This window comes from Typopeltis vanoorti, chromosome 16 (assembly GCF_054136105.1).
Source record: "Typopeltis vanoorti isolate ZY-2024b chromosome 16, IOZ_Tvanoo_1.0, whole genome shotgun sequence".
NCBI classification, from domain to species: domain Eukaryota; kingdom Metazoa; phylum Arthropoda; class Arachnida; order Uropygi; family Thelyphonidae; genus Typopeltis; species Typopeltis vanoorti.
This window is the reverse complement of record NC_143564.1, coordinates 108,837,870-108,862,358: the sequence shown is the minus strand read 5'-3', so window position 1 is coordinate 108,862,358 and position 24,489 is coordinate 108,837,870. Positions and strand designations below refer to the sequence as shown.

General features: G+C 37.2%; 1 protein-coding gene across 1 annotated transcript in view; it reads right to left on the bottom strand.

The window, feature by feature from the left end:
- Positions 1 to 11,651, bottom strand: part of LOC150098257 (homeobox protein orthopedia-like) — a 94,446-nt gene extending 82,795 nt beyond the window's left edge. Inside the window, exon 1 of the mRNA XM_090406290.1 lies at positions 11,591 to 11,651. Coding sequence (XP_090262416.1) covers positions 11,591 to 11,651 — 61 coding nt within the window. The remainder of the gene's footprint in view (positions 1 to 11,590) is intronic.
- Positions 11,652 to 24,489: the final 12,838 nt, after the last annotated feature.

Here is a 24,489-nt window from a genome sequence, read left to right as displayed (position 1 = left end):
ACCATTGTATTAAAATCCTCTTAGAAGAGTGGTTAGAGAAAACACGTATGCTGTATTTAATAGATGCTTATTGGATTTTGTAAGAGAGAAATCCTTCTCTTCATTAAGTCTCCTTTTAACTACTACGCAGAGTTTAAAAAAATGTCATTTTCAGTTAGAAATAATTTGCACGTGATAGCGACTAATACCGATGCTTAGAGAGACCCACAATTGGGTTATGACAATTAGTAGCTTTCGTAATGTAATCCTAGTCTTTCATTGACGAAGAGGAAACACAAAATGCATGCTAATTGGTGTTAGGCAATAGTGCAGTTGTTGCTGATGGGATTAGCTGGAGCATCGTAAGGACCATGTGTGTCGTGAATTAAGAAACTGTCTACGGACTACAGTTCTGCTTAACTAAAGAATTTGAAGACTTTCACACTCAAGGATTAACTGCACAGAGAAAGATGGCGAGTTGATAAACTGTTTCAAACGAAGTATATTTCTCAGCTGTAACCTTTTTACAGAATTTTCGTTTACGTTAGCTTCCATTAAATAGAGTTGCTTTAATTTCTGTTTGAATCATTCGCTGATAATAAGAGTGTGGCAAAATCTGTTCAATACACATTAGTAATCTAGTTTTCTAGTTTCAATTATCTTACAGCTGCAGCTTTCAATTACAGTTTTTTTTTTTTTTTTTGGTTATTCTTTGAGCGAATCCTCTTCACAAACGGTTGTGAAACCTTAGTTAATCAACGGTACTGATACTAATGTAGCAATACTGATGATTAACTAAGGATAGATAATCTAAGGCTTATATAATTCTGAAATCTTGTTGATGGTGGTCTCATACATGGCAAAGAAATTTGTCGGTCACCTAAACAGTTTATTTATTTATTTATTTTTACAAACATACAAACATGATGGGATTAGCTGGAGCATCGTAAGACCATGTGTGTCGTGAATTAAGAAACTGTCTACGGGCTACAATTCGAATCCATTGCCTGTTTATTAAAGAGCTGTAACGTTCCCGCCGGCCAATCAAACCAAAACATTTGCTAGTTTTTATGAGGTGTATTGTTTTGTGTCTGAAAGGAATTTTAATATTTAAAATACAAAAGCAATACTGCGATAGCATAAATTTCTGGACACCACCAAAGCCACAAATCAATCATTATGGATGCTGCCTTAAACCTGAGAACATGAGCTAGGTATCTTCTTCTTGTCATAGATTTAGGTCCTTTTTACGTCGTGGAAGTGGTCAAGGAATAATACGGAACCTGCTGGTCCTTAAGAAAGCTGTTGTGTGGTAAAGCAGGCGGTAGATGGAATGAAAGAGCACCAAAGTGGAAGAATGGTGGCTCTGAGTTCCGTTGCACAACACTCATGAAAATACATCCGTAGGAGGCTTAGCATATAATAATTAATAGATATATGCAGATAATAGACCATTCATTTACAAACTAGAGCAAACAGCAGCGATAATTTGTGGAGCTATTGTGTTCTCTTTCAGGTACTTCAATGCTAAACTTTTCCCCGGGTCTCCGTCGATGGCAACCACAATCTTCATTTCCTTCTGCGCTTGTTTCATTATATTAATAATTTATTTTACTGTTGCTGCAGCAATCATTGTTTCTATCGGGAGGAACAAAAAAAAACAAACAAAAAAAAAAAACGTTGATGGAATCTTTTGTTTTGTATACGATGATAATTCTTAATTTATACCACGGTTATTTTTGAATTTGCAGATAGTCTTGCTAAATTTAAAGAATGATCTAAAATCGGTTATCATTGGTCGCATTCTTGTTCAGAATACTCATCTTTTAAATTGTTTAACTTTTTAATTAAAGTGGCTGAAGGTTCTAAGTTTAAATTAACCATTATTCCATTCGTGGGATATTTGCCGATTTTGTAGTTTGATTTTTTGGATCTCACTGAAGGAACTGTCTTAATACAGTAACTAAACAAAAAGTTGCGAACTTTCGCATAAGTGATTTGCTGCATTTATGCTACACTACACATAAATGCAGCAAATCACCATTTTAAATGTTAAAATTAAGAATGCAAGAAACTTGGTCTAATTTACTATAAAAATTAATGCTGATTATATCAGAAAAAATTCATCACTATTGCACACTTTAAATTACAAATCAAGTGAAAAATATCAGGGGCGAATTCTCCATGCTTGCTGTGCTTGCTGCGCAAGCTCATTAATTGAGAAAGAAGTAATATTTATTAGTTAATAAATGCATTCATTTATAAGCATTCCATTTAGGCTTTTATTTTTGTAGACAGAAGACGTCTTAAGCTTGCGCGGCAATAATTGAGCTTTGCGTTGTGTATCGAAGGCCGATGCTTGCTCGTCTAGTCAAAACTACCTTGGCTTGCTCGGTTGTCGGAGCTTCCAAGTCCTCGCTGCAGCACTGTGATTTCATGCGCGCTCATAGCCACTTCCGCTCCCTCCACGTCATCTCCCTGTTTGCTTAAACACGGGCCATACGCAGTCAATGTAGCTCTAGCCAGTGAGCTTCAGTCAGCCTTTACAAGTGTGCGTGTTGCTTGGGAAAATTAAGTTACAACAAACTTTTTATGACGATGTTATTGACCAGCTCGTAAAGAAGAACCGGAGGGTAGAATTTGCATTCAAGTAGCTAAAATTGAAAAAGATAGAATATCATTTGTAAAATAAATGTTGTATTTGTCTGATTAAATGTACATAAATTTCTAAACATATAGTTTTAAATGGTCAGTAATTCGTTATTCCTCTAATCAGACTTCAATCACACCTCACTCCCTGAATGATAACAAGAGCAAGCGTGAATTTCAAGACCAGTATTCGCCCCTGAAAAATATGCATTCCAATTACAGCCAAGACATCGCATTTGGCTTAGATCTCAAATAATAATGTCAGTATTAGCTAATTCATAAAATTATTAATTAAAAAATGTGCCTAGAAAAAGTTCCGCTAGTTGGCCACAGATAATTTTGTTCCACGGAACGCCATGAAAAATTTTCTTTAGCTTTTTGCTAATAACATTATTTTTAACATTTTAATTTAAATTTTTTCTGTTTTTAGTAGAAATAGGTTTCCGGTTTATTCAAAAAAATTAAATATTTTATTTTTGTTCGGATTTCTTACCCCCCCCCCCCCTCGGATCTCATGTTTACCGTAGTGTCCTAATATGTGCCCACAGAATACTTCGGCACAAGATAATCATTCCTTTGATTAAACTGTTATGAAAGCTCCCTCCCCCTTCCATCCAGACGAACTTGTCATCTGTAATTTTGATGTGGGGATTGTCATTTGTAACTGTGGTAAAGAAAACACACACACACACATACAATGAAATGATTCTGAACATTTCACAGGCCATACCTGGATTCTTGCGTACGTTACTGATACATATATAAACGCGAAAAAAAATAAATAAAAGAAGACAGCGAAAGCAGCCAATTGGTTCGCAAATCAAAACTTATGTTACTCTATATTCATTATATATTTTAATGAGCTCTTAAAGTTTTCAATGTTTTTGAATAATCACTAGTGTATTCATAGACAATAATAGTAAAAACTCGTATCGAGGAAAAAAAAAAATTGGGAAAATGATCACTGCGTATATCTCGGTAGAGAGTACATATACAGTGGTTCGAAAAGATAAAAAGAAAGAAAGATCGATGAAAGGGGCTGAGGTGGTAAATTGTGATCTATAGATAGGTTCTGAGGTCCGCACACTTAAGATTACGAGTTTCCAGAGGTAATGACCCTGCTAACAGAAAAGTGTCACAAGCAACACAAACATAGTAATGTGGCATTTTTGTGTTTCTAAGTTGGCAAATTCATTTCAAGTGTGTGAGAGTTTCTTTAGCGATAAAAAGCATCTGAGGTCGCCGAATATAGCGTAGCTCTTGAAAGCCCTGTAAATAACAGTTCCAGATAGATGTCATTACTGCGTTGAACATAAAGAGAATAAACAAACAAACAACAAAAAAAACATTACCGAAAAGAGTTTGACAATACTTCCGGAGAATATCATAATTAAACGTTGAAAGAAGAAAATAATAATAATAATAACTATTTATTATTGCAAAGAATTGTTCAGGCTGTACAATTTTGTAAGCTATTACACTCGACCATTTGGTACAGCCTTATTAGATGGGGCCGATTGAAAACGAAAAGGGCGTATTGAATTAAGGCCATTCTGAAGGATGAATAAGGTGCCGGTTGGTTACTCAGCGTATTTTAATGTTGCTTTGATCTTTAATTGAAGAGCCCTTTATAAAGGCTCTTCAACTAAAGGTGAGTTAGTTGGTCTCACACGGGTTTGGAAGGATTTTCCTCCCAGAAAATTATTATTATGATATCCTGCAAAAGCAAACTGGCTAGAAGGGAACACGCGCTTTTCAGCATAATTAACTAGCCTCCTTGGCTTCGGACATTCATCAAATATGCCAGATGTTAACTAGGGACAATCTTCGAGATGTAATCACTTTCGAGGAAGCAACGAACAGATCTCAAATATTTTCAAAATTGGACAGACTTTTGTTGATGACGATGAAATATGAGGTAATCCACTAACGAGAAAAACGGGGCTAAACATGACTTGGAACCTGTAGCTGAAAACAAAGGCATTGCCATCTGTCAATAGATAATAAGTTGGATCATGCAGAAAAATGGAATTGTTGTTGTTTTAAATCAAGATTTGGAGGATTAAGGAAAGAAGATGTTTTTTTTTTTTTTTTTAAATTTAGAAATTGGGATTGGCGCTGAAGAGAAGATTATATGGCATGATTATGATTAACCAAGAACTAGAAAGAAAAAGAAATATCGCAAGCTAATTTAAAGAACTTGGTTGACTGCCAACTGGTTAGTACATCTCTCTCCAACCAACAGCTAGGATTATGTAAAAAATAAATAAAAAAATTGATAATAATAATAATAGCAAATAGCGAAGCTCATCCAGGGTACTTATGTACTATTAATTTACAACTTTTCGTCGGGAGTCATAAAACACAAGGCAAATTTTGTATTCACTAAATCGTCTCAAGAGAACTTCTGCGAACGAAATGATGAAATAGTGTGCAAATTACGTTACCTTGGTAAAGAGGAGGGTACAGCCTTCGGCGGGAATGCATCGAAACTGTTTGATTATACTTCAAGAACGGGAAACTTAAATTTTGTAAAATATCCAATTTGGGAAAGGAGTTTCTGATATTCATGGAGCAGCTGCTCAGAGGACTGGGAAGGTGGTTTACATTTTTATCTTCTATTTTCACCACATTTCTTTTCAATTGCAGTATAATAAAACAACGTGTAATAGGACATTCAAATTAACCAAATCTCTCTCTCTCTCTCTCTCTCTCTCTCTCTCTCTCTCTCTCCCTCTTTCTCTCTCTTTAATTTAACTAACCTGTGACATTGAGATGTTACTGCCATGAGTATCACATCCTGATTACCTTTCGCATTCAGGCAAAGTAACATATCGGTGTGTGTGTAAGAAACTTATTAAGGTCAAAAGGTTTCTCATTCTTTCTTTTCGTTTGGCGATGTTCAAAGCAGAAGTGTTTTTCTGTGCTAACATCCCTTGAGAATGACATTCGGATTTGCAACTTTCTGGTGCTTGATGTGATTCATCGTCCCAAGATGCTTCCCAGTGGCAGCCCTCGAGGTTTACGATCCAAGACATAAAATACTGCACGAAGCCAATTTGGATGAAATTCATTGATAACAATTTTGCTCTCCCGCTGAATTCGCCGTAGTCTGCTGGGTCTGCATTTGTTCCGTCTACACATCTCTATCATTTAATGGAAGTCCATCGATGTTCTCATGCAATGCAGAATTATTGCGTGATTTCATTTTGTTCTTCAACCTTGTACTTTCAAATGTGACTCTGTTTTTCGGGCCACAGTCTTACTCGAAAAGAGCAGGAGGAAAAAAAACACTTCGCCAATTTCTCTATTCTAGCGCCCTTTCATAGAAAAATTGGGTACGAATAATAAAAACTCGAGTCAGAAAAAAAAGTGAAAAAATTTTCATCTGTCTATTCTTTTCTCGAAAAACTTTTTTTATTTTTTTTTATTTTCGTGAATACTTGAAAATCCAAACTTCTTTTACTGTGTTGAAGGCGAACGAAGAAAACAGAAGCTCAGGCTAAAGTAATAATGGGAAGAAAGACCAACTCCCCTACGGACTGCGTTGCTCCACCATCGCCATAAACAACCCGGTGACTTCAATAAATATCCTGCTGGAGATGAATCTCTCCGTTTCGTAACCCGGGCCGTCACGATCCTTTGTTTACTGCTACGGCCACGTGCAGCACCCCACAGGCAAACGCATGGCAGACACAGCGGGTTTACAGACGCTAGCTGGACACTGCTAATTAAATTGAGGCCGCTTCTCCGCCGTCTGTTCCGTCCGTTTTCCCGTGATTGGTGTCTTTATTGCTAGCGCCACGTGCCGTTTCAGGTGTGTCTCGTTCTCAATTAAAACGTCACGTTCCATTAATGATCATTAACCCGGACGGTTTGTCAGCACTGGTGACCGCTATGGCGGTTCCTCATTCGCCTTCCGGCCGGAAAGAACGCTTGCCTGTCACTAGTCAGCACGACTCTACCTGGCAGGGATTGCTAAGCCTAACAATAGTCGAATGGAAAATTCTCCCGACTTTCATCAGCAGGGGAAATAGGCGGGAATCGCGAGTCATTTTTGCTGCGCTGTGAGGGGAGAAAGAGAGAAAGAATAGCGGAGAAATTGTTTGTTTCATAATGGTGTCGCATGACAAGGACACGTGCATTGCCTGATCATACAGTAATTAGAACCCCGAATGATTTAGAGGTTGTGCCGCTTAGAGATGCTTGCTTTCATGGTTGAACTTGTTGGGAAATACATGAAAGAGAAAATAGAGGGTGGGAAAGAGGTTTTGAACCCGAGAATAGTATGAAGGTAATCGTAGCAAGCTCTATTTGACACGCATTTGAAAATTATGAAAAAAAAAATGAAATAACTTCTCGGGGAGACAGGCATAGTGAGTATCGTATGCAAGCTCTACAATTCTGAAATTACTCAACAATTCATCTGACATGCCTGTCACGTGAGAAGGAAACCATATCTCTGTCGGAAAGACCGAGTAACAGCCTGAAGGGGGGGGGGGAATAAAAGTGTAGATCACTTTATTTTTCCACCATTCGCACAAAGGGACTTCAACTCGGGTCTCTTTTCTAACTAAACTGTGCAACTAACCATTGTATTATGGAGGAGTTCTTGAAGATAATGTTTCAAGACGACGCCCTTTGCTTGGAAAGACTGAATCCGGTTACAACATACCAAGAACTTTTATCTATTTTTCATTTATCTATTTATACGAAAGTAGAGGTGTTTTTCTTTCATCCCTCAAAACAGGCATACCAGCCAGAAGAACACACGCAGTTTACAAACACAAGAAACCACTGTACATCATGAATCGAAACAGCAGTTAAATGCTTCAGCGCGTTTTACGTAATACTTGATTTAGTCGTTTAGTTTCTTGATTAAAAAAAAGAACGTAGAAACAGCACTCAAAACTAACCAGAAAAAACATTTAAGAAATAGCGCGTCTTTTCTGTACTCAGTAAATATTAGTGTTTCACTCAAGCAATCAGCAATATTTAAATTTGTTTTTATGTCCTTTTAGTAAGTGTTGAGTTGTGCAATACTGATCAGCTCCTTGGCTCTGATATGAAAAAAAAAAAAAAAACACCAAAAACATGCCAAGTTGATCACGTTAATTTCCAAGATTAGTGATCATCATCAGTTGTTCTAACAAGCAATGGTTCTTAGTGGCCACCACCCGACCATCCAAGCATCCTTGGATTTCGTAATATTAATTTTAGGATCAGGCGGTCTTCCTGTAGGGATACGGCCTACAAGATCTGCGATACTTGATTTTTCCTACATTCATAAGGAGCATATTCTTCCTGTGTATTTATTTATACAGACAAATTGCAGACTTGACAATTTTTTTCTATTACCCTAAACGGGAAACTAAATTTAGTCGGGCACTGGACACGTCATATGAGTAAACCCAGTTTGCTACTTTTCATAGAGGATTTTATTTATTTGCTATTTATAACGTATATTTAGATCAATATATCCTTATGCTATTTTTCCCATACACCATAAAACTGCATGATATTCTTTCTTAACCCTGCTGAACTTAGTTGAACTTAGTTCCTTATGAAATAAATGCATTTTTATATAAAAAAACTGTACGTGCTCAAAACTGGTGAAGCGCCACTTTCGCAAAAAGTGAGTTATTTATCAGAACAACTAGTAGTGATATTCAGATAGTACCTTATCTGGAGTACGTGTAGGATGGAGAGAGAGAAGCTTTGCCTTTTTTTTTTTTTTTTCTCCTCCAACTGGTATGATCTACTGCGTGCATCGGGAGCCTCCGGTTGGGTTCCACTTCAGGTCTATCCACCTATTCCTTGCCTCTAGAATGCAAATACCCTTTATAAGGGCTTTTAATTGAAGGTGAGCCAGTAGGTCTTTTATTACGAAAATGACAGGTTTTCTATCCCCTAAAACATGCCGATCTGCAAGAACCAGAGCAATTAGAAATAATTCACTGCGTTCATACTTTTAAGTTGCTTCATAATTCCAACAAAATAATCACCACGTACACGCACCTACACATATCTCCATGAAGTTGGGCGATACTCTGAGTGCATACAAACATCTGACTTGACTCGTCCAGACAGGTCAGGATTTACGTATAAACTAGACAAGCTACAACTTAGGAATTCATATTACAAGTCTTTGCCTCAGTATGGACAATCTAAAATTTACTCAGCGCAGGGGCCTCTTAAAAGTTTAGGGATCATTAGCAAACAATCTAAGGCCGCCCCTGCATCGTCGATTGCTCTTCAAGAGTGATATCTTCTTCCTTTCTTTAAACCACTCCAATGCATCTTTGTTTTCTTCTTCTTCCTTCTCTTCTTCAGAAGTATGACCTGTCACTCTGAAGATGGCTCTGAGTTCATCAACTTCGAACTCACCAAATGAATGTTTTCGAATTAGACTATTTTTGGCTGTTCTTGCAAAAAAAAAAAAAAAAAAAAAAAAAGGTGAACCATGCAATGACTCATCGCGAAACCAAAGAACGCATCACCAACTTCACTACTAGCGCACAGGAAGGCTTGTAATGTGCACATCAACTCAGTTTATCTTCTTCTCACTCATTCTCTTACATTTTATTTATTTTCATATTAGTCCTATATATCCCATTAGTCACATGTAGCTAGATGGGGATGCAGTCGCCCTAACGTTCTTACTTATTCGGAAGGTGTTTTCGGCAATTGATTTCTAGACTGCCTCCACGGTTTGCTGACGATCAATGAACATAATGGTCGACAGACCTTGTGTTAACGGCCACATATCCTTCGTTAAGCCAACCACAGATAAGCTGTTTGGAAATAAACCTAAACCACGCCTCTGAGTGTATTTGTCTCAAAATGATATCGCACTGCGATTGTCATCTTCTGTTTAAGAGGGAAATACGAAAACAATGCGGGAATTCTCGGGTACTCAGTTTGCGAAGAATAATTACCAGAGTTGTTGCACAAATAGTAAAACCCAAGTGGCCTTTTAATTAATGGACCCTGAAAAGTAAGCCGAAAACACGAAGATACGTAGCAGCGATCAATACACTTCAAGGATATACTTACTTCAGTAAGGCTGGAAAAGGTTGGACGCTTCCTATTGTTATTAGTTTTTAAAGATATTTATTGAGTATAAAAATTCAGGGAAATACTTTTAATGGAAACGTAGAACTAATGGACACACACAACATTGTTGGTAATAGTTACGCAACGGAACATTGCATCACTGTTATCAACAATATAACAAATTTAATTAACAAATCTCATTGTCATCCAGACAATATCTTCTCTGAGGGAAAATTTAAACGCATATAGTTATTCTGAGACCTAGAAAACTTTTAATGAGCATGCCAACAATTATACAACAATGTACTTTTTTTCCAAATAAAAAAAAAAATTAAATAAAATAAAAAAAAAACAGTACTGTGGGAAATTATGTAATCTAGTAATATGTGCTTATCATTTATTATATTTTATCATTTATTATATTTTTGTATATACCAGAAAAAAATCAAAAAGTAACGATAATTTATGGGTAAAAATAATGCAGTGTCAAGAAAGCGTTCTCAGTTCATCTTCGTAATATCATGTCATTAAAAAAATCGGAACTCGTCTTCCCATCTGCTGGTATCCACTGTCTTGTACTATCGGGGGAGTCAGCATATCGGCTTGATTTTTTGGACCGATTGCAAAGTCGATGAACTGCTGTGATCAGATTTTTGTGGTAATAAAAATCTGAGGGGGGTTCAAAGTTTTTGAGATTTACAAAAGAATGCCAGCTCAGTATTACGAAAATATAATAAGTCCAAGAAAAGTGGATGAATGAGCGAGGAGAAGTTCAAAAGTAAAAACCTGCTGTGACACGATCTTCTGTATTATAGCAATTCTAAACCCTATTTAGTAAATCCGGCATTTGAAAAAATGCAAGAATTTCAAATTCCACCTCGCCTATGATCCGAACGTTGTCCAAAGTGATCAAATATATTTTCGTCCCTTTAAAAAACTTTTTTCATCATGATGTTGAAGAGATGGCGCACACTTGACTGACATCAAAAAATTCTCAGCACAGCTTGTGGACCAAATTAGCATGTGTTCGTAAAAACAACGTCTGGTTTAATATATATAAAACTAATTTCGCTTTATTTTTGGATACCCGTGTATTTACATCACGTCACGAGATGACATTCGAGCTGCATTCCCACCTGAATTCTAGATCTAAGCGCAAGTTCGTTTACTCCGTAATAAAGTCATCGATGTTAGCCATTTTAACCTGTTAACAGACAAGGGAACATAGTGAATAAGTGCACTGCGATAAATAAGATTGCGTAATGAATGTCGAATTCACAATACATGAAGCTACTAAAGTTCAGAATTAAACTGTATGTGAATAACCATGAGGAATTAATTACTCTCGAGACTTGAAATGTTACACCCGAAGCAAAAGCAACTTTATACTTGGAGCATTAAGCAAAGTGCTGAACAGTCTTTGGCGATTTAACATTCCATTACAGTTGACCATCTGTACACCGAACTTCAGGGAAAAAAAATAAAATAAAATAAAAATTTCTTTCTTGTGTGATGTCTCTCAAGTAGAGCCTTTCCAAATTGAGCAATTACTAAGCTAACTTCGTTACCGTGGCAATCCCATCAGCAGAATAAAAACTAAATACTCTTTTTTTCTCAGTCCGAAGTTTAAAAGCGTCAAGTGCGCGGTTATGAACTTATCAATATATTATTTGGCAACTTTAATCCTTGGCTGTCACAGAGAATGAAATGGGTAATCACCAGCTGTACACACATACGCGTCTTGGTAAAAATAAAAATATTTAAAAAAATGCAATAAAAAAAACCTTACAGAAGTTTCAAAAGTTATCAAAATTATGACGATTTTCTTCTACCACTCCGAATTAAAATGAGTCGTTTTCTTAAGATTTTCCTACCTAAAGAGCTTTTTAACTTTTCGCCATCATACTTTTTAAAGCCACCATTTCTCGATCTAATTTAGCAGTTCCCGCTCTACTGTCTAATGTCATTACATGTATCGTAACGTCCCTGGCGACTCCAAACGTAATGTTGCATCTTTTATTGGTCCACCGTATCACGTCTCCTCCTTTAGGCCAGGACGTGAGTTAACGTAAAGAACGAGGAGTCTCCATTACAGAGGCGGGGCTAACCCGCAGACGCTATGGAAATATGTGTGTATGTGTGTGCGAGTCTGTTCGACCGACCACGTGCAGGAGGACAGAGGTGGAAGGAGGGGGGGGGAGAGAATGAGAATGCGTGCGTGCGTGCGTGCGTGCGCCAGTTATGGATGTGATTTCCTGTTCACATTTCCGATGACAACGAGGCGCCCGCGTAGTTTTGCGTTCCACGCCCGCCATGACGGCCTTAAGGTAAACGTTGGAAGTTTGTTACCTTTTTCGACGTTCGCTCATGGTGCCGATCGTTGGCTTGCAATAGCACGGCAAGGCTGCTGCGACCATTAGAATTCAGCAATTTCCGCCCGGGGAGGAGATGGATGGTTTGCTTCGATGTAATACGAAAATTCGTTAGACACAAGCAGTCGGGGAATACGTCAGTCTACGGGGGATTAATCGGAGTTCGCACAGAGATTTAGGGGAAACAGTATTATGAGGTAGCGCGATCAGTTGACTGATGGAGCAGTAGGATGCTGCCAGTTGACGTGAGCAACTGTAGCATTCGTATATCCCAATCAACTTCTAACGCGGACGGCGAAAATCTCTTTCCAGGTAAAGAAAATACATCTGCATACGTCATTAAGCACTCCAGAGGTGTTTACGATGTGTATGCGCGAGCCCATACCATCGGCAGCAAGTGTAAATTTGAACATAATTAACCGCATACTTTTGCTGAGGTGGTATATCAGAAGTGGCCTATTCCTTCATTGACCATCTTCCGCTGTCATGGTCGCATATTAAAAGAGTTAAGTAGTGTCTCAATCATTCTGTTCAACAGACATCATATAGATCAACAGTCTGCCTCTCGTAATGATCCAAACATGTTTTACCTTATAAAATGCATGCTAAGATCATTAAAATTCACGTTCTTGGAGATGTGGAAAGGGACATTGCACAAAGGGAAATAGAGCACGTCTGTAATACTGTCACGTATTGTAAGGGTCAAACTATTTCTTAGATATTTTGGAATTTCCGAAATTAAAAACAGCAAACTTGCGTTTTAAAAATTTTTAAATATTTTTAAAAGTTTAAAATCGAGCCATTACAAAGCATCGAGTTATATCGTAACATATGAGTTAACTTAAAGAACAATAATCCACTTCCGATAAGTCGAAGTCATTCAAAATTACCAAGTATAGGTGGCGGCCTAGTGAATAATCTGTACCTGGAAATTACTGCTTGCAATTTATCAAAGTGGCAACAATATAAATACATTTATCGGGGAATTTTTAAAGGCAAAACTTTATGCATTTATGTATTTTCTTTTTAATTTGTAACATGACACGAAGGAAGGATTAAAAGTTCGGTGATATTTTGTTACAGAGAAATAGGAAGAGGGTATTATTGTGTGACATCCTAAAGATAAGCCGTTTTACGTTGACTCGAGTAATATTCGTTGCTATACATAGGAAGAAAAGGCGTTTCACATATATCTCCTGAATTATAAATCAACGGAAGGACACACTAAAATTTAATATTTGCGTCAAGGATTAAATTCTTATATTTTCTCAATACATACCAATTTTCTTAGAACACAACAAAAACTAGTTTCAAGACATTTATTTTTACAATCGCGTCGTTCACAGTATCTAAAAGAATTTGAACAACTCATTGATATTAATATCATTACTCATGTAATAATTATGATCAAATTAAAAAAAAAAGGATTTCCGAATTCAGTTACAAAAAAACTAAAAGAAATAGAAACAGTTAATTTAAAATTAATCTTCGGGTAATTAGCAATTCTAGTTTAAAATCAAGCCGAGACACGGAAGCTCACCAGAAAAAATTTTCCGTACAAATAAAAGAATTCTTGTATGGGAATTTTTTCTGGACAGCTGGTGTGGAAACTTTTCTTCTGCAAAACCCGAGTAATGCAATAAAAATGGTTGCGTTATTCCAACTGAGAAAGGCAGCGTATTTGATAAATTGCGCCCAACATTGCGAATATCACAGTGAACGACCGGTTTATATGGGAAATTTAGCCTACGGAAGTAGCCATTCAGTTGTATACTATAATCTACCTATTAGTTCCATTTTTATATAATTTGATTAACGTTAAGAATAATCTGAGCTTGGTATTTATTTTTTGTTTGTCTATTTATTTTACGCTAACAATATTTTTGGTTATTTAGTCAACCAATCGCCCTAAAAATAATCCCAAGTGTATTTTCATTCAGCAATATATACTGATGCGTTATAGTACACCAAAACCATCGATGGGTTAGAGAGTGCACATAGCGAGCTTTTATTTTCGAAGAGCTGTAGGGTGTGGGTCTTATGGGAAACCGAGAAAGAAGGCCCTTCTAAAGAATGATTTTAACTACAGGTAATGCAAATGATATGGTTGGTTTAGAGTTGACCTATATGAATGTTGGCTAGCTGCCTTTCATGATTTTATAGATTCGGAGGAAAGTAGATAGATCAAAGATACAAGTTCAGTTGGACTGCCTACAGAATTAGAGATACCTATGGAATAAGTGCAAGATAGAAATCGATCATTTGTCTTTTCCAGTCTTACGCCCTTCTCATACTTCTCATTTGGTTAAGTGCGTCGGTAAAATGTCAACTTACCGGATTTCCTATGGATGGAAATTACAATCTGCCTTACAATTTAAATTGTTGCTAGAGAATAGTGCTGGAATAGAAAAATGATGCAGTTTTTTTTTTTTTTTTAAATTATTTATTTTATTCGAGGTTGAGATATCTACAGGAAAAATAGGGCAACAAAATTTAGACTTAAAAGTGTGTGAGGAGCTGCGATTTTGTTCACGTTTCTCTGTTAGCTCTCATTAAAATAAGCCACTGATTAACGCAAAATTATAATTTTAAAAAGGGTTTCACTAAAGTTTAATTAAAAACAATGCTAATATATTTTTCTCCGGTGGGTAAAAAGACGTATCTGACGTAATGGGGATATAAATGATTGATCTTAAGGGAATTGCCTTTCTTTGAAAGGAGAAAAAATATTCCAAAATGGATGCCTATTTCTCCCACTGACCTGCTGTGCTGATCTCTCTTTTATCTTTTTTTCTCCATTGAAAATTCCAACAGTAAACTGTTCATTGTTGATCGCTTTTTATCTTCTTCTAGAGTGCCGTGCAGGGAATTGTCTGTAAACAGATATTCTTAGATTACTCTAAGAATTTTATCGAAGTAAACGATACGCTGTGAACAATATTATGATATTCAAGGAATCAAACCACTTTTAATATAACGAATAAAGCATTCCGTTCATTAATGTAGAAGTCGCTAGAATATCGCTATATGTTTAACTCTTCCATCGTTAGAAGGACTGTGTGCTGGATGATGACTAAGATCGATTTTAATTGTCTTTCACACATATACAAAAAGACCTATCGCAAAACCTAATCAGTTTGTGTTTATTTTTATCTGGCATTCAATTCGGTAAAGTATAGTAAAATAAGCAAACAACAACAATAAAGCGCACATTGTATCATCCATACCGAACAGTGGAATAAAATTCTAACCGTCCGAACTGTTACGCTAAATTCACCAGTGATGATAATTTAGGTTTAAACGCCTAATTCTCCATGCTGTATGAAATCACAATTTCGCGGCTGGAAGCTTCTAACAATGAAAACAATAAATAAATGACGGCCATGGTTGCATCCATTGTTGTCGATATAATGATAACAATCTGTACACATCGACTTTATTATTTATTTATTTTTCGGACACTTGCTTATTATCGTTTAAAAATTTTTCTGAATGGACATTTACATTCTATTACATCTCAGTTTAAACCGCCAACCTTGTCTCACTACTGTAGCGACAAGGTCACTGTAGACCACTAGATGACTGACCCCCAAAGCTAGACCACACATGCAACCTCCTCTTCCCCCAAACTCCCTCACAGCATCTTGATTGGAAGATTTCCTGTCAGTGTTTATGGTGATCAGTCAGATCAAGGGAGCTTTCTTTTATGTACGGCTATCTAACATAGGAAGCACGTGCCGAGTTAGGACGAGGGTTAACCGAAGGCTGGTAGCCCGATATTGTGTCGTTAAGCCCTGAATGACTTCCCTCGCGAAGCCGAGATCGGGTCGTCAGAAATCGATGGTGTGCGCCAAGAGGCAATATTCCACCACGGGACCCAGCTCACGTCTGCCCATAACGCATCGTAGGGGTTCTCTCCGACCGTCATCGGCCTTCGCACTATGCATCACGTGCGACAGATGAACCCCCGGCAGCTGGACAAAAACAGGCTTTAATAAAGGCGTGCTTAACTGGCAATAAGAGAGACGTGACCAACATCCTAGCATCCGCATGACATGAAAACACCCAGAGAGAGAGACAGAGAGAGCGAGGAGGCGGTATCGCGAGATTGAGACATCACACACACACACACACACACACACACCAGAGCGAGAGCCTACGTTCACCAAATGATTCGTCACCTGCCATAGCTTTTTTTTTTTCTTTCGTCTTTTTTTTTCTTTCCTTGTAACTGAGCAGATAGATTTTCCAATTAAAGCCTCCTTAAAATTTATTACACTTCAGACGGAGTGAAGCACAAAAGGAATTTTTTAATGAGAAAATTGTTTGACGAATGCCATCCTAACACGATCACTACTTGCTAAAATTAAAAGAAAAATAACGAAGTCGGAAAAGCGCCGTCTAGGTATACTGCAAAACAATTTAAGAAAAACAAGTTTTTCACCGAACTTTTCATTTCGTTTTTTTTTTTTTTTTTTTTTTTTTTTTTTTTTTTTTTTTTTAAAGTTCATTCAAAGAATCTCGTTCTAAGTAATCGCTTTTACTTGAACCGTCGAGATAAGATTCTAGTTTAGCTGAATTACAAAGAGTCTGTAGCGGTCTCTGGAACATGGGCTACTAGCGGAATTAGCTTCTCACGTTGCCATGTTAGCGATTCGTTCTTTTAATCAAGCAAAATACGGTAAGCCGAAATGTAAGACTAATGAAGCTGTATTCTCTCCCCCCCCCCATATCTTAAAAATATTCTTACCACAGTTTCATTCCGGGTAAGATAACCCAGTCTAACATTTCCCACAGTGTTCGTGACTCATCGAAGATTTTGTAGCAGTAAAAAGAAAGGAAATAAAGATCCTTAAAAATGAACTTAAAAGGCGCCTTTCCCTTAGACGCCAGAAAATATCTTCAGTCCATACTCCAATCCATTTTTAACGAGAATCAATTGATGACTAGATGAGTCATTCTATTTTGTCCCTTTTACATCCCTTTTAAGAAGACAATCAATACTGTTTGATAAACCACCCCTCTACGTGTCATTGCATTACCACAAATATACACTTGCTCTAAAAAAAAAAGTGGTTATTTTTGATCTAACCACTTTTTTAAAATAGTGGTGGATCAAACCTCAGTAAGATGGTTATGTTTAAAACCATGTCGCGACTGCTCAGGGCATGAGGACGAAAATTAGTTTCTGGCTGGAAAACCTTGCTAACGTTTGGTTGAAAAGCCAAACGTTCTTAGCATCCTACATGGAAGTGTCCTCTATTTCTCCAGCTAAGGGACATCATCATTTCCAGTAGAACAAATCCGTATTATTACGGTTTCTTTTATTTTTTAATTTTAACTGTGGGCAGCTATTTTTTAATTTTTTATTTTTACATAGTAAATACCACATACGGGGCGTTAATCTCACACCGGGCAACGACATTCATCTCCACCAATATATTCACCGAGATCCATGTGCAGGAAGGGTGATTCTAACCTGCAAATTGTAGCTTGAAGAGAGAGTACGTTCTTCACTCCAAGAGTATATCAATCTATATTTGATGCATAACTCTTCCTTGCAATCTGTCATTGTACCAAGAGATCATCCGACGAACTGTGGCACATCTGTTGACGATCCTGCCAGTTCACTTTCTGTTTCTCATTAATCAGCTGCTTCCAGCTACATCACGGACGTTGAAGATGCTTTTTTGTTTAATCACACTATTCTCAGCATACCCGAGACCCTGATGCACGTGACCCTGATGCACGTGATCCTAGAAGGCAAGATATTTCCAAGATACTCTCACCGGTCCTTTTAACGCTCACGTTCCGTCAGCCTTGAGTAACCGTCTATTATCATACACAAAAGTGAAGGCAGTGACGACTCTTTACTGGAAGCGATTTACTGGAGCCTGCCAGTGTGTTTAACTGCGAGTCACTTACTGATTCCGTTTAGCATGATATTTCGTTAACATTTCGTTACTCTTCAGGAGTCGGTTTTCATCAAGTGGTTGGAAGGCGCTAGACTCGCTTTTCGAAAGGTAGCAGTCTGTTGCAAAATTCTCTGTCTAAGAAGTAAAATATGAAGAATTGTAAACGGGGAAAGACAATTTAGAGTAAGGGTTCTAAAATGATATGCGTTTGATCATTCACGTATGTCCCGATGTCTTTCAGTGCATTGGGTAAGCGCAAACATCCCAAATTCCGTATTCTAAATGGATTTCTTGTTTCCTGTTCATACTTAGAGAAAGCAATAAAAAAGTTTAAAAAACTTATGTTGTGAAGCGCGGAATGGAAAATTGAAAAATGAGAGGTCCCTTTCCCTAATTTCATTTAAGGAATCAAATCTAATACAAAAAGAAAGAAGAGAGAGAGAGAGAGAGGGAATTACTCGTCATATTACATAGATCCCTTCTCATTAGAATAAGACGAAATACACATCGGAACATCCAATCGATCCATCCGCAACTTAGCAATAATTTTGACCCTTTGTGTTATGCGGTTCATGTATAGATCCATGACAGTTCCGGCGCTCCCTCGGATTTACAGTTAATTACTCCGATAAGATTTTCCTGCAAATATTATTCATCTTTTCCATTTTCTCATCCGTTTGGGCTTTTTTTACTTTTAAAACGTTTTACCAGGAACCCGCCATGCGTCGTCCACTTTCTCCTACCTTCGCGAATTACTTTGTGGAACGCTTCAACAACGACTACTCCGTAACATCCATCTCAGAAAGATCCTCAGTATGGTACATACAGATACATATATGGAAGATATTTCTGCATAGTAAAGTTCCCTGTCTGATCAAGATTTTCTCATAAAGATCGTGATTTACTGTAAATGCAAAGAATCAGCAACTGCTTATGATTTATCAGGCAGATAAGAGCTTTCAATTTTCTCTCTTTAGAATGAAAGCCCACACTAGACTATATTCGTGCTCAGTCACGCCGCCATCCTAGTCAAAAATTAGAAGAATCACCCATGAAATACATTTTTATCAAAACTGCTTTCTTGTCTAGCGGCTTCGCTGAGTCTTCATTAACAGCAGTGAAGTTTTTCCCTCGTCAGATTGCAGTAATCAAAATTCTCAAGTATTTAAATCCATTAGTTTCACAGCGTTTTTTTTTTTTTCTTTACCCGAATAATAAACTTTCCCCCTTTATAAGCTCTGAAAAGAAAAAATGCCTCCCAATCTCCCGCTTAACCCGTCCTGGTGTCTATCAAATTTCTTGCGCCTATGGGTTTATCATACTTCGGCCGTATCGGCAGATCCGGTTATTCTTTGCGATTAACATCTAGACGAGTGATGGCGAACCTTTTTACCCAGGTGTGTCAAACATCTTTTTTTTTTTTTTTTAAATATTGACGTTGTTGATGTGCCACTTGCATACATGCATTATAAATTTAACTACATAATCGTAGATGGTGACTTATACATATCCTATTAGGCTATTTATTGAATAGGACATTGATATACAATCTATGAATTCATATTATACAATTAATTTAATAAACTGAAATTACTGAAATTGGTTTTTTCATCAGAATACCAATATTTTTCAACATCCAAGGTGTGTCGCCTGAAACTCTCAAGTGTGTGTCAGTGCTGACACGCGTGTCATAGGTTCGCCATCACTGATCTAGACTATACAAGATTCCAAGTCTTGTGTAGTCTAGATGTTAATCGGGATTTTCTGAACCTTCCATCTCCTCCAAACATAGCATTCTTTGAAAAAAAAAAAAAAAGAAGAAAAAAGACTACAATCCTACATAAAGGCCCTTTTCTTATGGAGCAGATATAAAGAAAGCTGGGAAACTTTGCTATATCGCTTCAGTCTGAATAGTACCAATGGGCTTCAGTTATTCCCTTCACGAGAATTTTCTTTACACAGACCTCCCTAGTTAATGTAACACATACAAACATTTCTTTCCCCCCCGTGTTGTTCTACTTTATTCACTTGTGGCTGGCACGTTCTCATTGTTGAGTTTTCGTTACGTCACTTGAACCTTGTTTAATTCTGAATTTATAATGAAGAGTTTTGATACTTGAGCAAAAATTGCATGTCATTAAACTTCTAATGTTAGTCTTCCATTGTGGAGTACAATCGTACATTGTCACATGCTTTTCAGCGCTATCGGAAGTACGATGACCTTCTCCGACTCTATTCCTGTCGTAGTATGATACGGTATGAGAGGAACATTAATAAGAGCTTTTCAACTGTTTGTGCATGTAGTAAATTAATCCTCAAATATGCGTAAGACTGCTGTTTAGCCTCTTGGACATCTGTCGAAGACCATTCTCTATTCGATTCTAGTCCAGGATAGGGCTGTTTTCACTTGATTCTATAATTAGTCGAGCTCTAGTCCAAGAGGGTTTATTGTTGTGGACGAAACTTGGCGTTCTCGAATTTTCGGACCTTCGGGGAAATCCAAAATTCCGAAAATTAAATAATAAGCAATCGTTAATATTTCAAAAATTTTAATCGGACATTCAGATGGAAGAAAATACATCCCGGATCCAATGCCAGACATTCCACGATCTTGTTCCATCTAGAGAGTAACAAATTTTGGTTTTAGAAGTAGCTAATTTGGGAAACGGTAGTTTTACAGGATAACCGGGAAAATAGAAGAAAACAAACATTCTTGACACATTCAAGAAAACAGCTAAAAATAGCGATCATTGACACTTCAAAATAATGTTAACAATAACACTTCAAAATAATGTTAACAATAACACTTCAAAATAATGTTAATACGTTATCTAACGTATATTTGCAGTTATCAATTACGAACAATCAACGGTAGCCCCTGCATTGAAGTATGTATTATCAGTTTTATTCTAGTTCCTATATTATTTTTTTTTACATACCAAGTTACGTATTTTATACCTTTCACGTGACTGCTGTTGGAACGAACCTCTTGGAGTTTCATTCCAACAGCATTCACGTGGAAATCACGTGTCTTATGACTTCATAGAGAATGGTCGCAGGCTCAATTATATGATTTGAGTCCACGATCCTAATGTGGTGATCTCTCTTGTCACATGGAAGCAATCTAATATGATTTTAATGAGCACTGTATCGCATTGCGCATATCCATCTTTTCCACAATGCAGTTTCCAGATTTACTTGTCTGGATACTTGTCGATCCACTGTTTGTTAAGTTATTTACATGTTAAACAGTTTTAGCAAACATTAGTATGATGGAGATTAGGATGTTGAATCCAAACTTCTTTACCGATGGCATGCATGAAGATAAATCAGAAAAGGACCACAATTTACGTATCGAAATTGTCATGAGCGCATACAAGATATGCGGAACCTTCAAGTGCATGCCTTCCTCCCATCTCAACACACGCGCACGCACGCACGCACACACCAAACTAGTTCCTGTGGTTTTGGATACACATGGCTAACAACAAACATGCTTTTGTATACATTCAGTAAAACAGTCCATTATATGCAGTTTGAATTGGGATGGTTGTTCTATATTGTGCACCTGTTCTTCCGACCTTGTCTGTTTTTTTGAGATGAAAGTTTCACGGAGGGGGGAACCCTGCTATCTCTATATGAGAACAACTCCCCTTAAGTTGAAAATTCCCTATAATGGTTCTTCTGCTTTTCTATAGACAATCTCCATTGGTTTTGGAAAAAAAACAACTAGCTTCAAATCTGCGAAGAATCTGACTTTATCAGCTCACGCTGATAAAACAGGCTCAGGAGCAGGGGAGGGGTTTTCTCCTCAAAACTCGTGTTTTTCTTCCTGATAAACAGGTGAACAGCCAGAAGAACACACGTAATCAACACACTGGCCTCAGAGATTGGTTGTATTTAGAACTTATATATCAAAAGAAATATCAAAAGTAATAAAAATAAAAAATATCAAAAAACCCATCTTAGACAAGATTTGAACCCAAGGCTTACCATCCAGAGGGCATTATCATTGTTGAGTGGAATATACTGAGCACTGCATATACTATATGACATTCTTTAGATGGGTAGCCCGATGAAGCCAGATCTGAGCTATATGAAGGATGCCGCAGCATTTCAGACTGCATCCTTCGTATTTCCACAATTTTTACAGAACAGGATAGTCGCTGTCATGCAGCAACGCAAACCTTGTAACAACACTATTTATCGTCTGTCACCAGTAGTGACACTTGTTTGATCGTTTCTGAACATATTTTAATTCCATGCTATCAAAATGTAGGTGACATGCTGTCTTCGATGAATTTTTAGCCTGCAGTGGCTTGAATCCAAAAACGAACCATTGTGCGTTGTTTTTCGATGGATGTAATTCTACAAGCGATCTTGTTCACGTGGATAATTCAGCAAGCAACTTATTTTGAGGTATTTCATCTTTACTAACAATAGGATTTTGCTTGTGGGCATATGTAATGATATGATTAAAATAAATTAAATAAACCACTGAGGATACTTTTTATTCTACTTACCTTCGTATAAACTTGAACAAAGCTTTTATCTTGATCAGCCACATGAATCTTCCCCCCTCCCCCTATGAGACCAAGCAACTGGCTACCCTTTGGCCACTGATGATAAAGAAGACAAGAAAACCCCCCCCCCTCATATAGCGTTTATGTGCAAAGATTATCTGTTCTTCAAGATGGAATTACATTCTTCAACATGTTTCTTTAATGGATTGGGAAGGAATTACTGAATGAGTCCTTCCTTTCTAATCAGCGGACATTTCCAAAATAATTCAGTAAAAACAAAAAGATATAAATGTGGAATGATGAGAGAAATTGAAAAGTAAGTGCGTTCTACGATAATTGATTTTTCTTTCTTTTTTTTTTTTTGTAAATAAAGCAAGTTTATTTCAAACGAAATGGAAATGGCAAAATCTATGAAATGTACTTTATGAACTAAAGATGGCACTGGTGTCATTTGTTCCATTGATTCGATCTAATAGTCTTTTACTCAACAGTAGCACGCATGTGACTGAGTCCGATTTTCCAGGTTGTAAGTTGCTTACTCTTGGGTTATGCTTAGGGAGTTCTTACTAAGAAATTTCCCGTATCTCCTTAGCAAGTCCTTAGGATACATTATTATTGATCGAATGTGAATTATTTAAAAAATACGACTTTTTTTTTTCTCAAATCTTTAACCCACCAGATAGAGCTAGAAAAGCGGGGCCTTTCCAATTTACTAACACTGAATTATGGAATGTGAAAACGAAAGGGGGTGGGGGGAAAGGAGAACACATCGTGCAGTAATCGATACCACAAAGATAGATAGAGTCTTGTCTTTTAGTTTACGACATGTAAGTGTTGATCGCTCTAGAGAAACATTAGCCAAAAGCCACCGACTTAAGGAAACTTTCCGATTGTGCATTTTACTGATGTTACAGTGTAAACGTTTCTTGCCCGAGAATCACTATCACCTTCTCCCTTTCCCCATCGTCTCGTGTAACACAAAATTTCTCCTTCATTCCATCCTCACTCGATACTTCCTTCTTGTGGATTGTTCACCTGCCAAACCAATCACAAAGAATGAACACAAGCTGTAATACCCTGGCATCTACTCTATATCGTAGCTATTTACTTTCCGTACCAGCGGATCATCAAGGGTGTTGTGGGGGGTAAAAAAAAAAACCCAGGACGTGGGAAAGAAATTGAAATAAGAAATCTTTTCTGTGTGTCTTAAATTTTCACTCTTTGAGCTGAGAATTTTGCTTTCTTCATTTCAAAGAAATCTCTTTCTGTATAGAGAGAATGTCGGCGTTATTATGTGTGCTGTGAATCGCCCATATGTTGATGATAGTAGTCACGTGCTGCCAACAATGGACAGACGGTATTAGGTTGGCACGTGGTCAACATAGAGTGAGAATACATGTTGCATTAAGCGGCGATGTGTTGACGAACACTTCTATTCGGGGAATTATACTTTCTATTCTTCTTCATCGTCCAACCTCTCCTTAATGCAATCTTTTACAGTTAGGAAATAGAAAGATGGAATAAAATTGAAAATAAATGGCAAACAGAATAACACTTAATAATATATATTGAACAGAAATTGCATACCTACATTATGTATATGCTGTAGGTTGTCATCTCTTCGCGGATAGGACTATCGTTAAAATATTTAAATAAGAATAACGCTCTAAAGTTTCCGCCGTGGCATTCTAGTATCCCACGTGGGATAACAGAATTCCAACTATTTCGTACTGAGAGCTTGTTGTCATCAGTTAAACAGCAATTTTGCTAATTTTCAGAACTAAAGAAATTCCTATTTAGCGAAATGTTATCACATCGATCTCCTCTCCCACACTTCTGCCAACACATTACATGTGTTTGCGTCACAAAAAATTATTAATGACAAACTGTAATTCATTTTACTAACAGTATTATTCAGAGGTACGCGAAATGAAACACGGCAGTTTCCTACTCTCCTAGGTAAACCAACTTAGAGCACACAGTATGGCCTTCAGA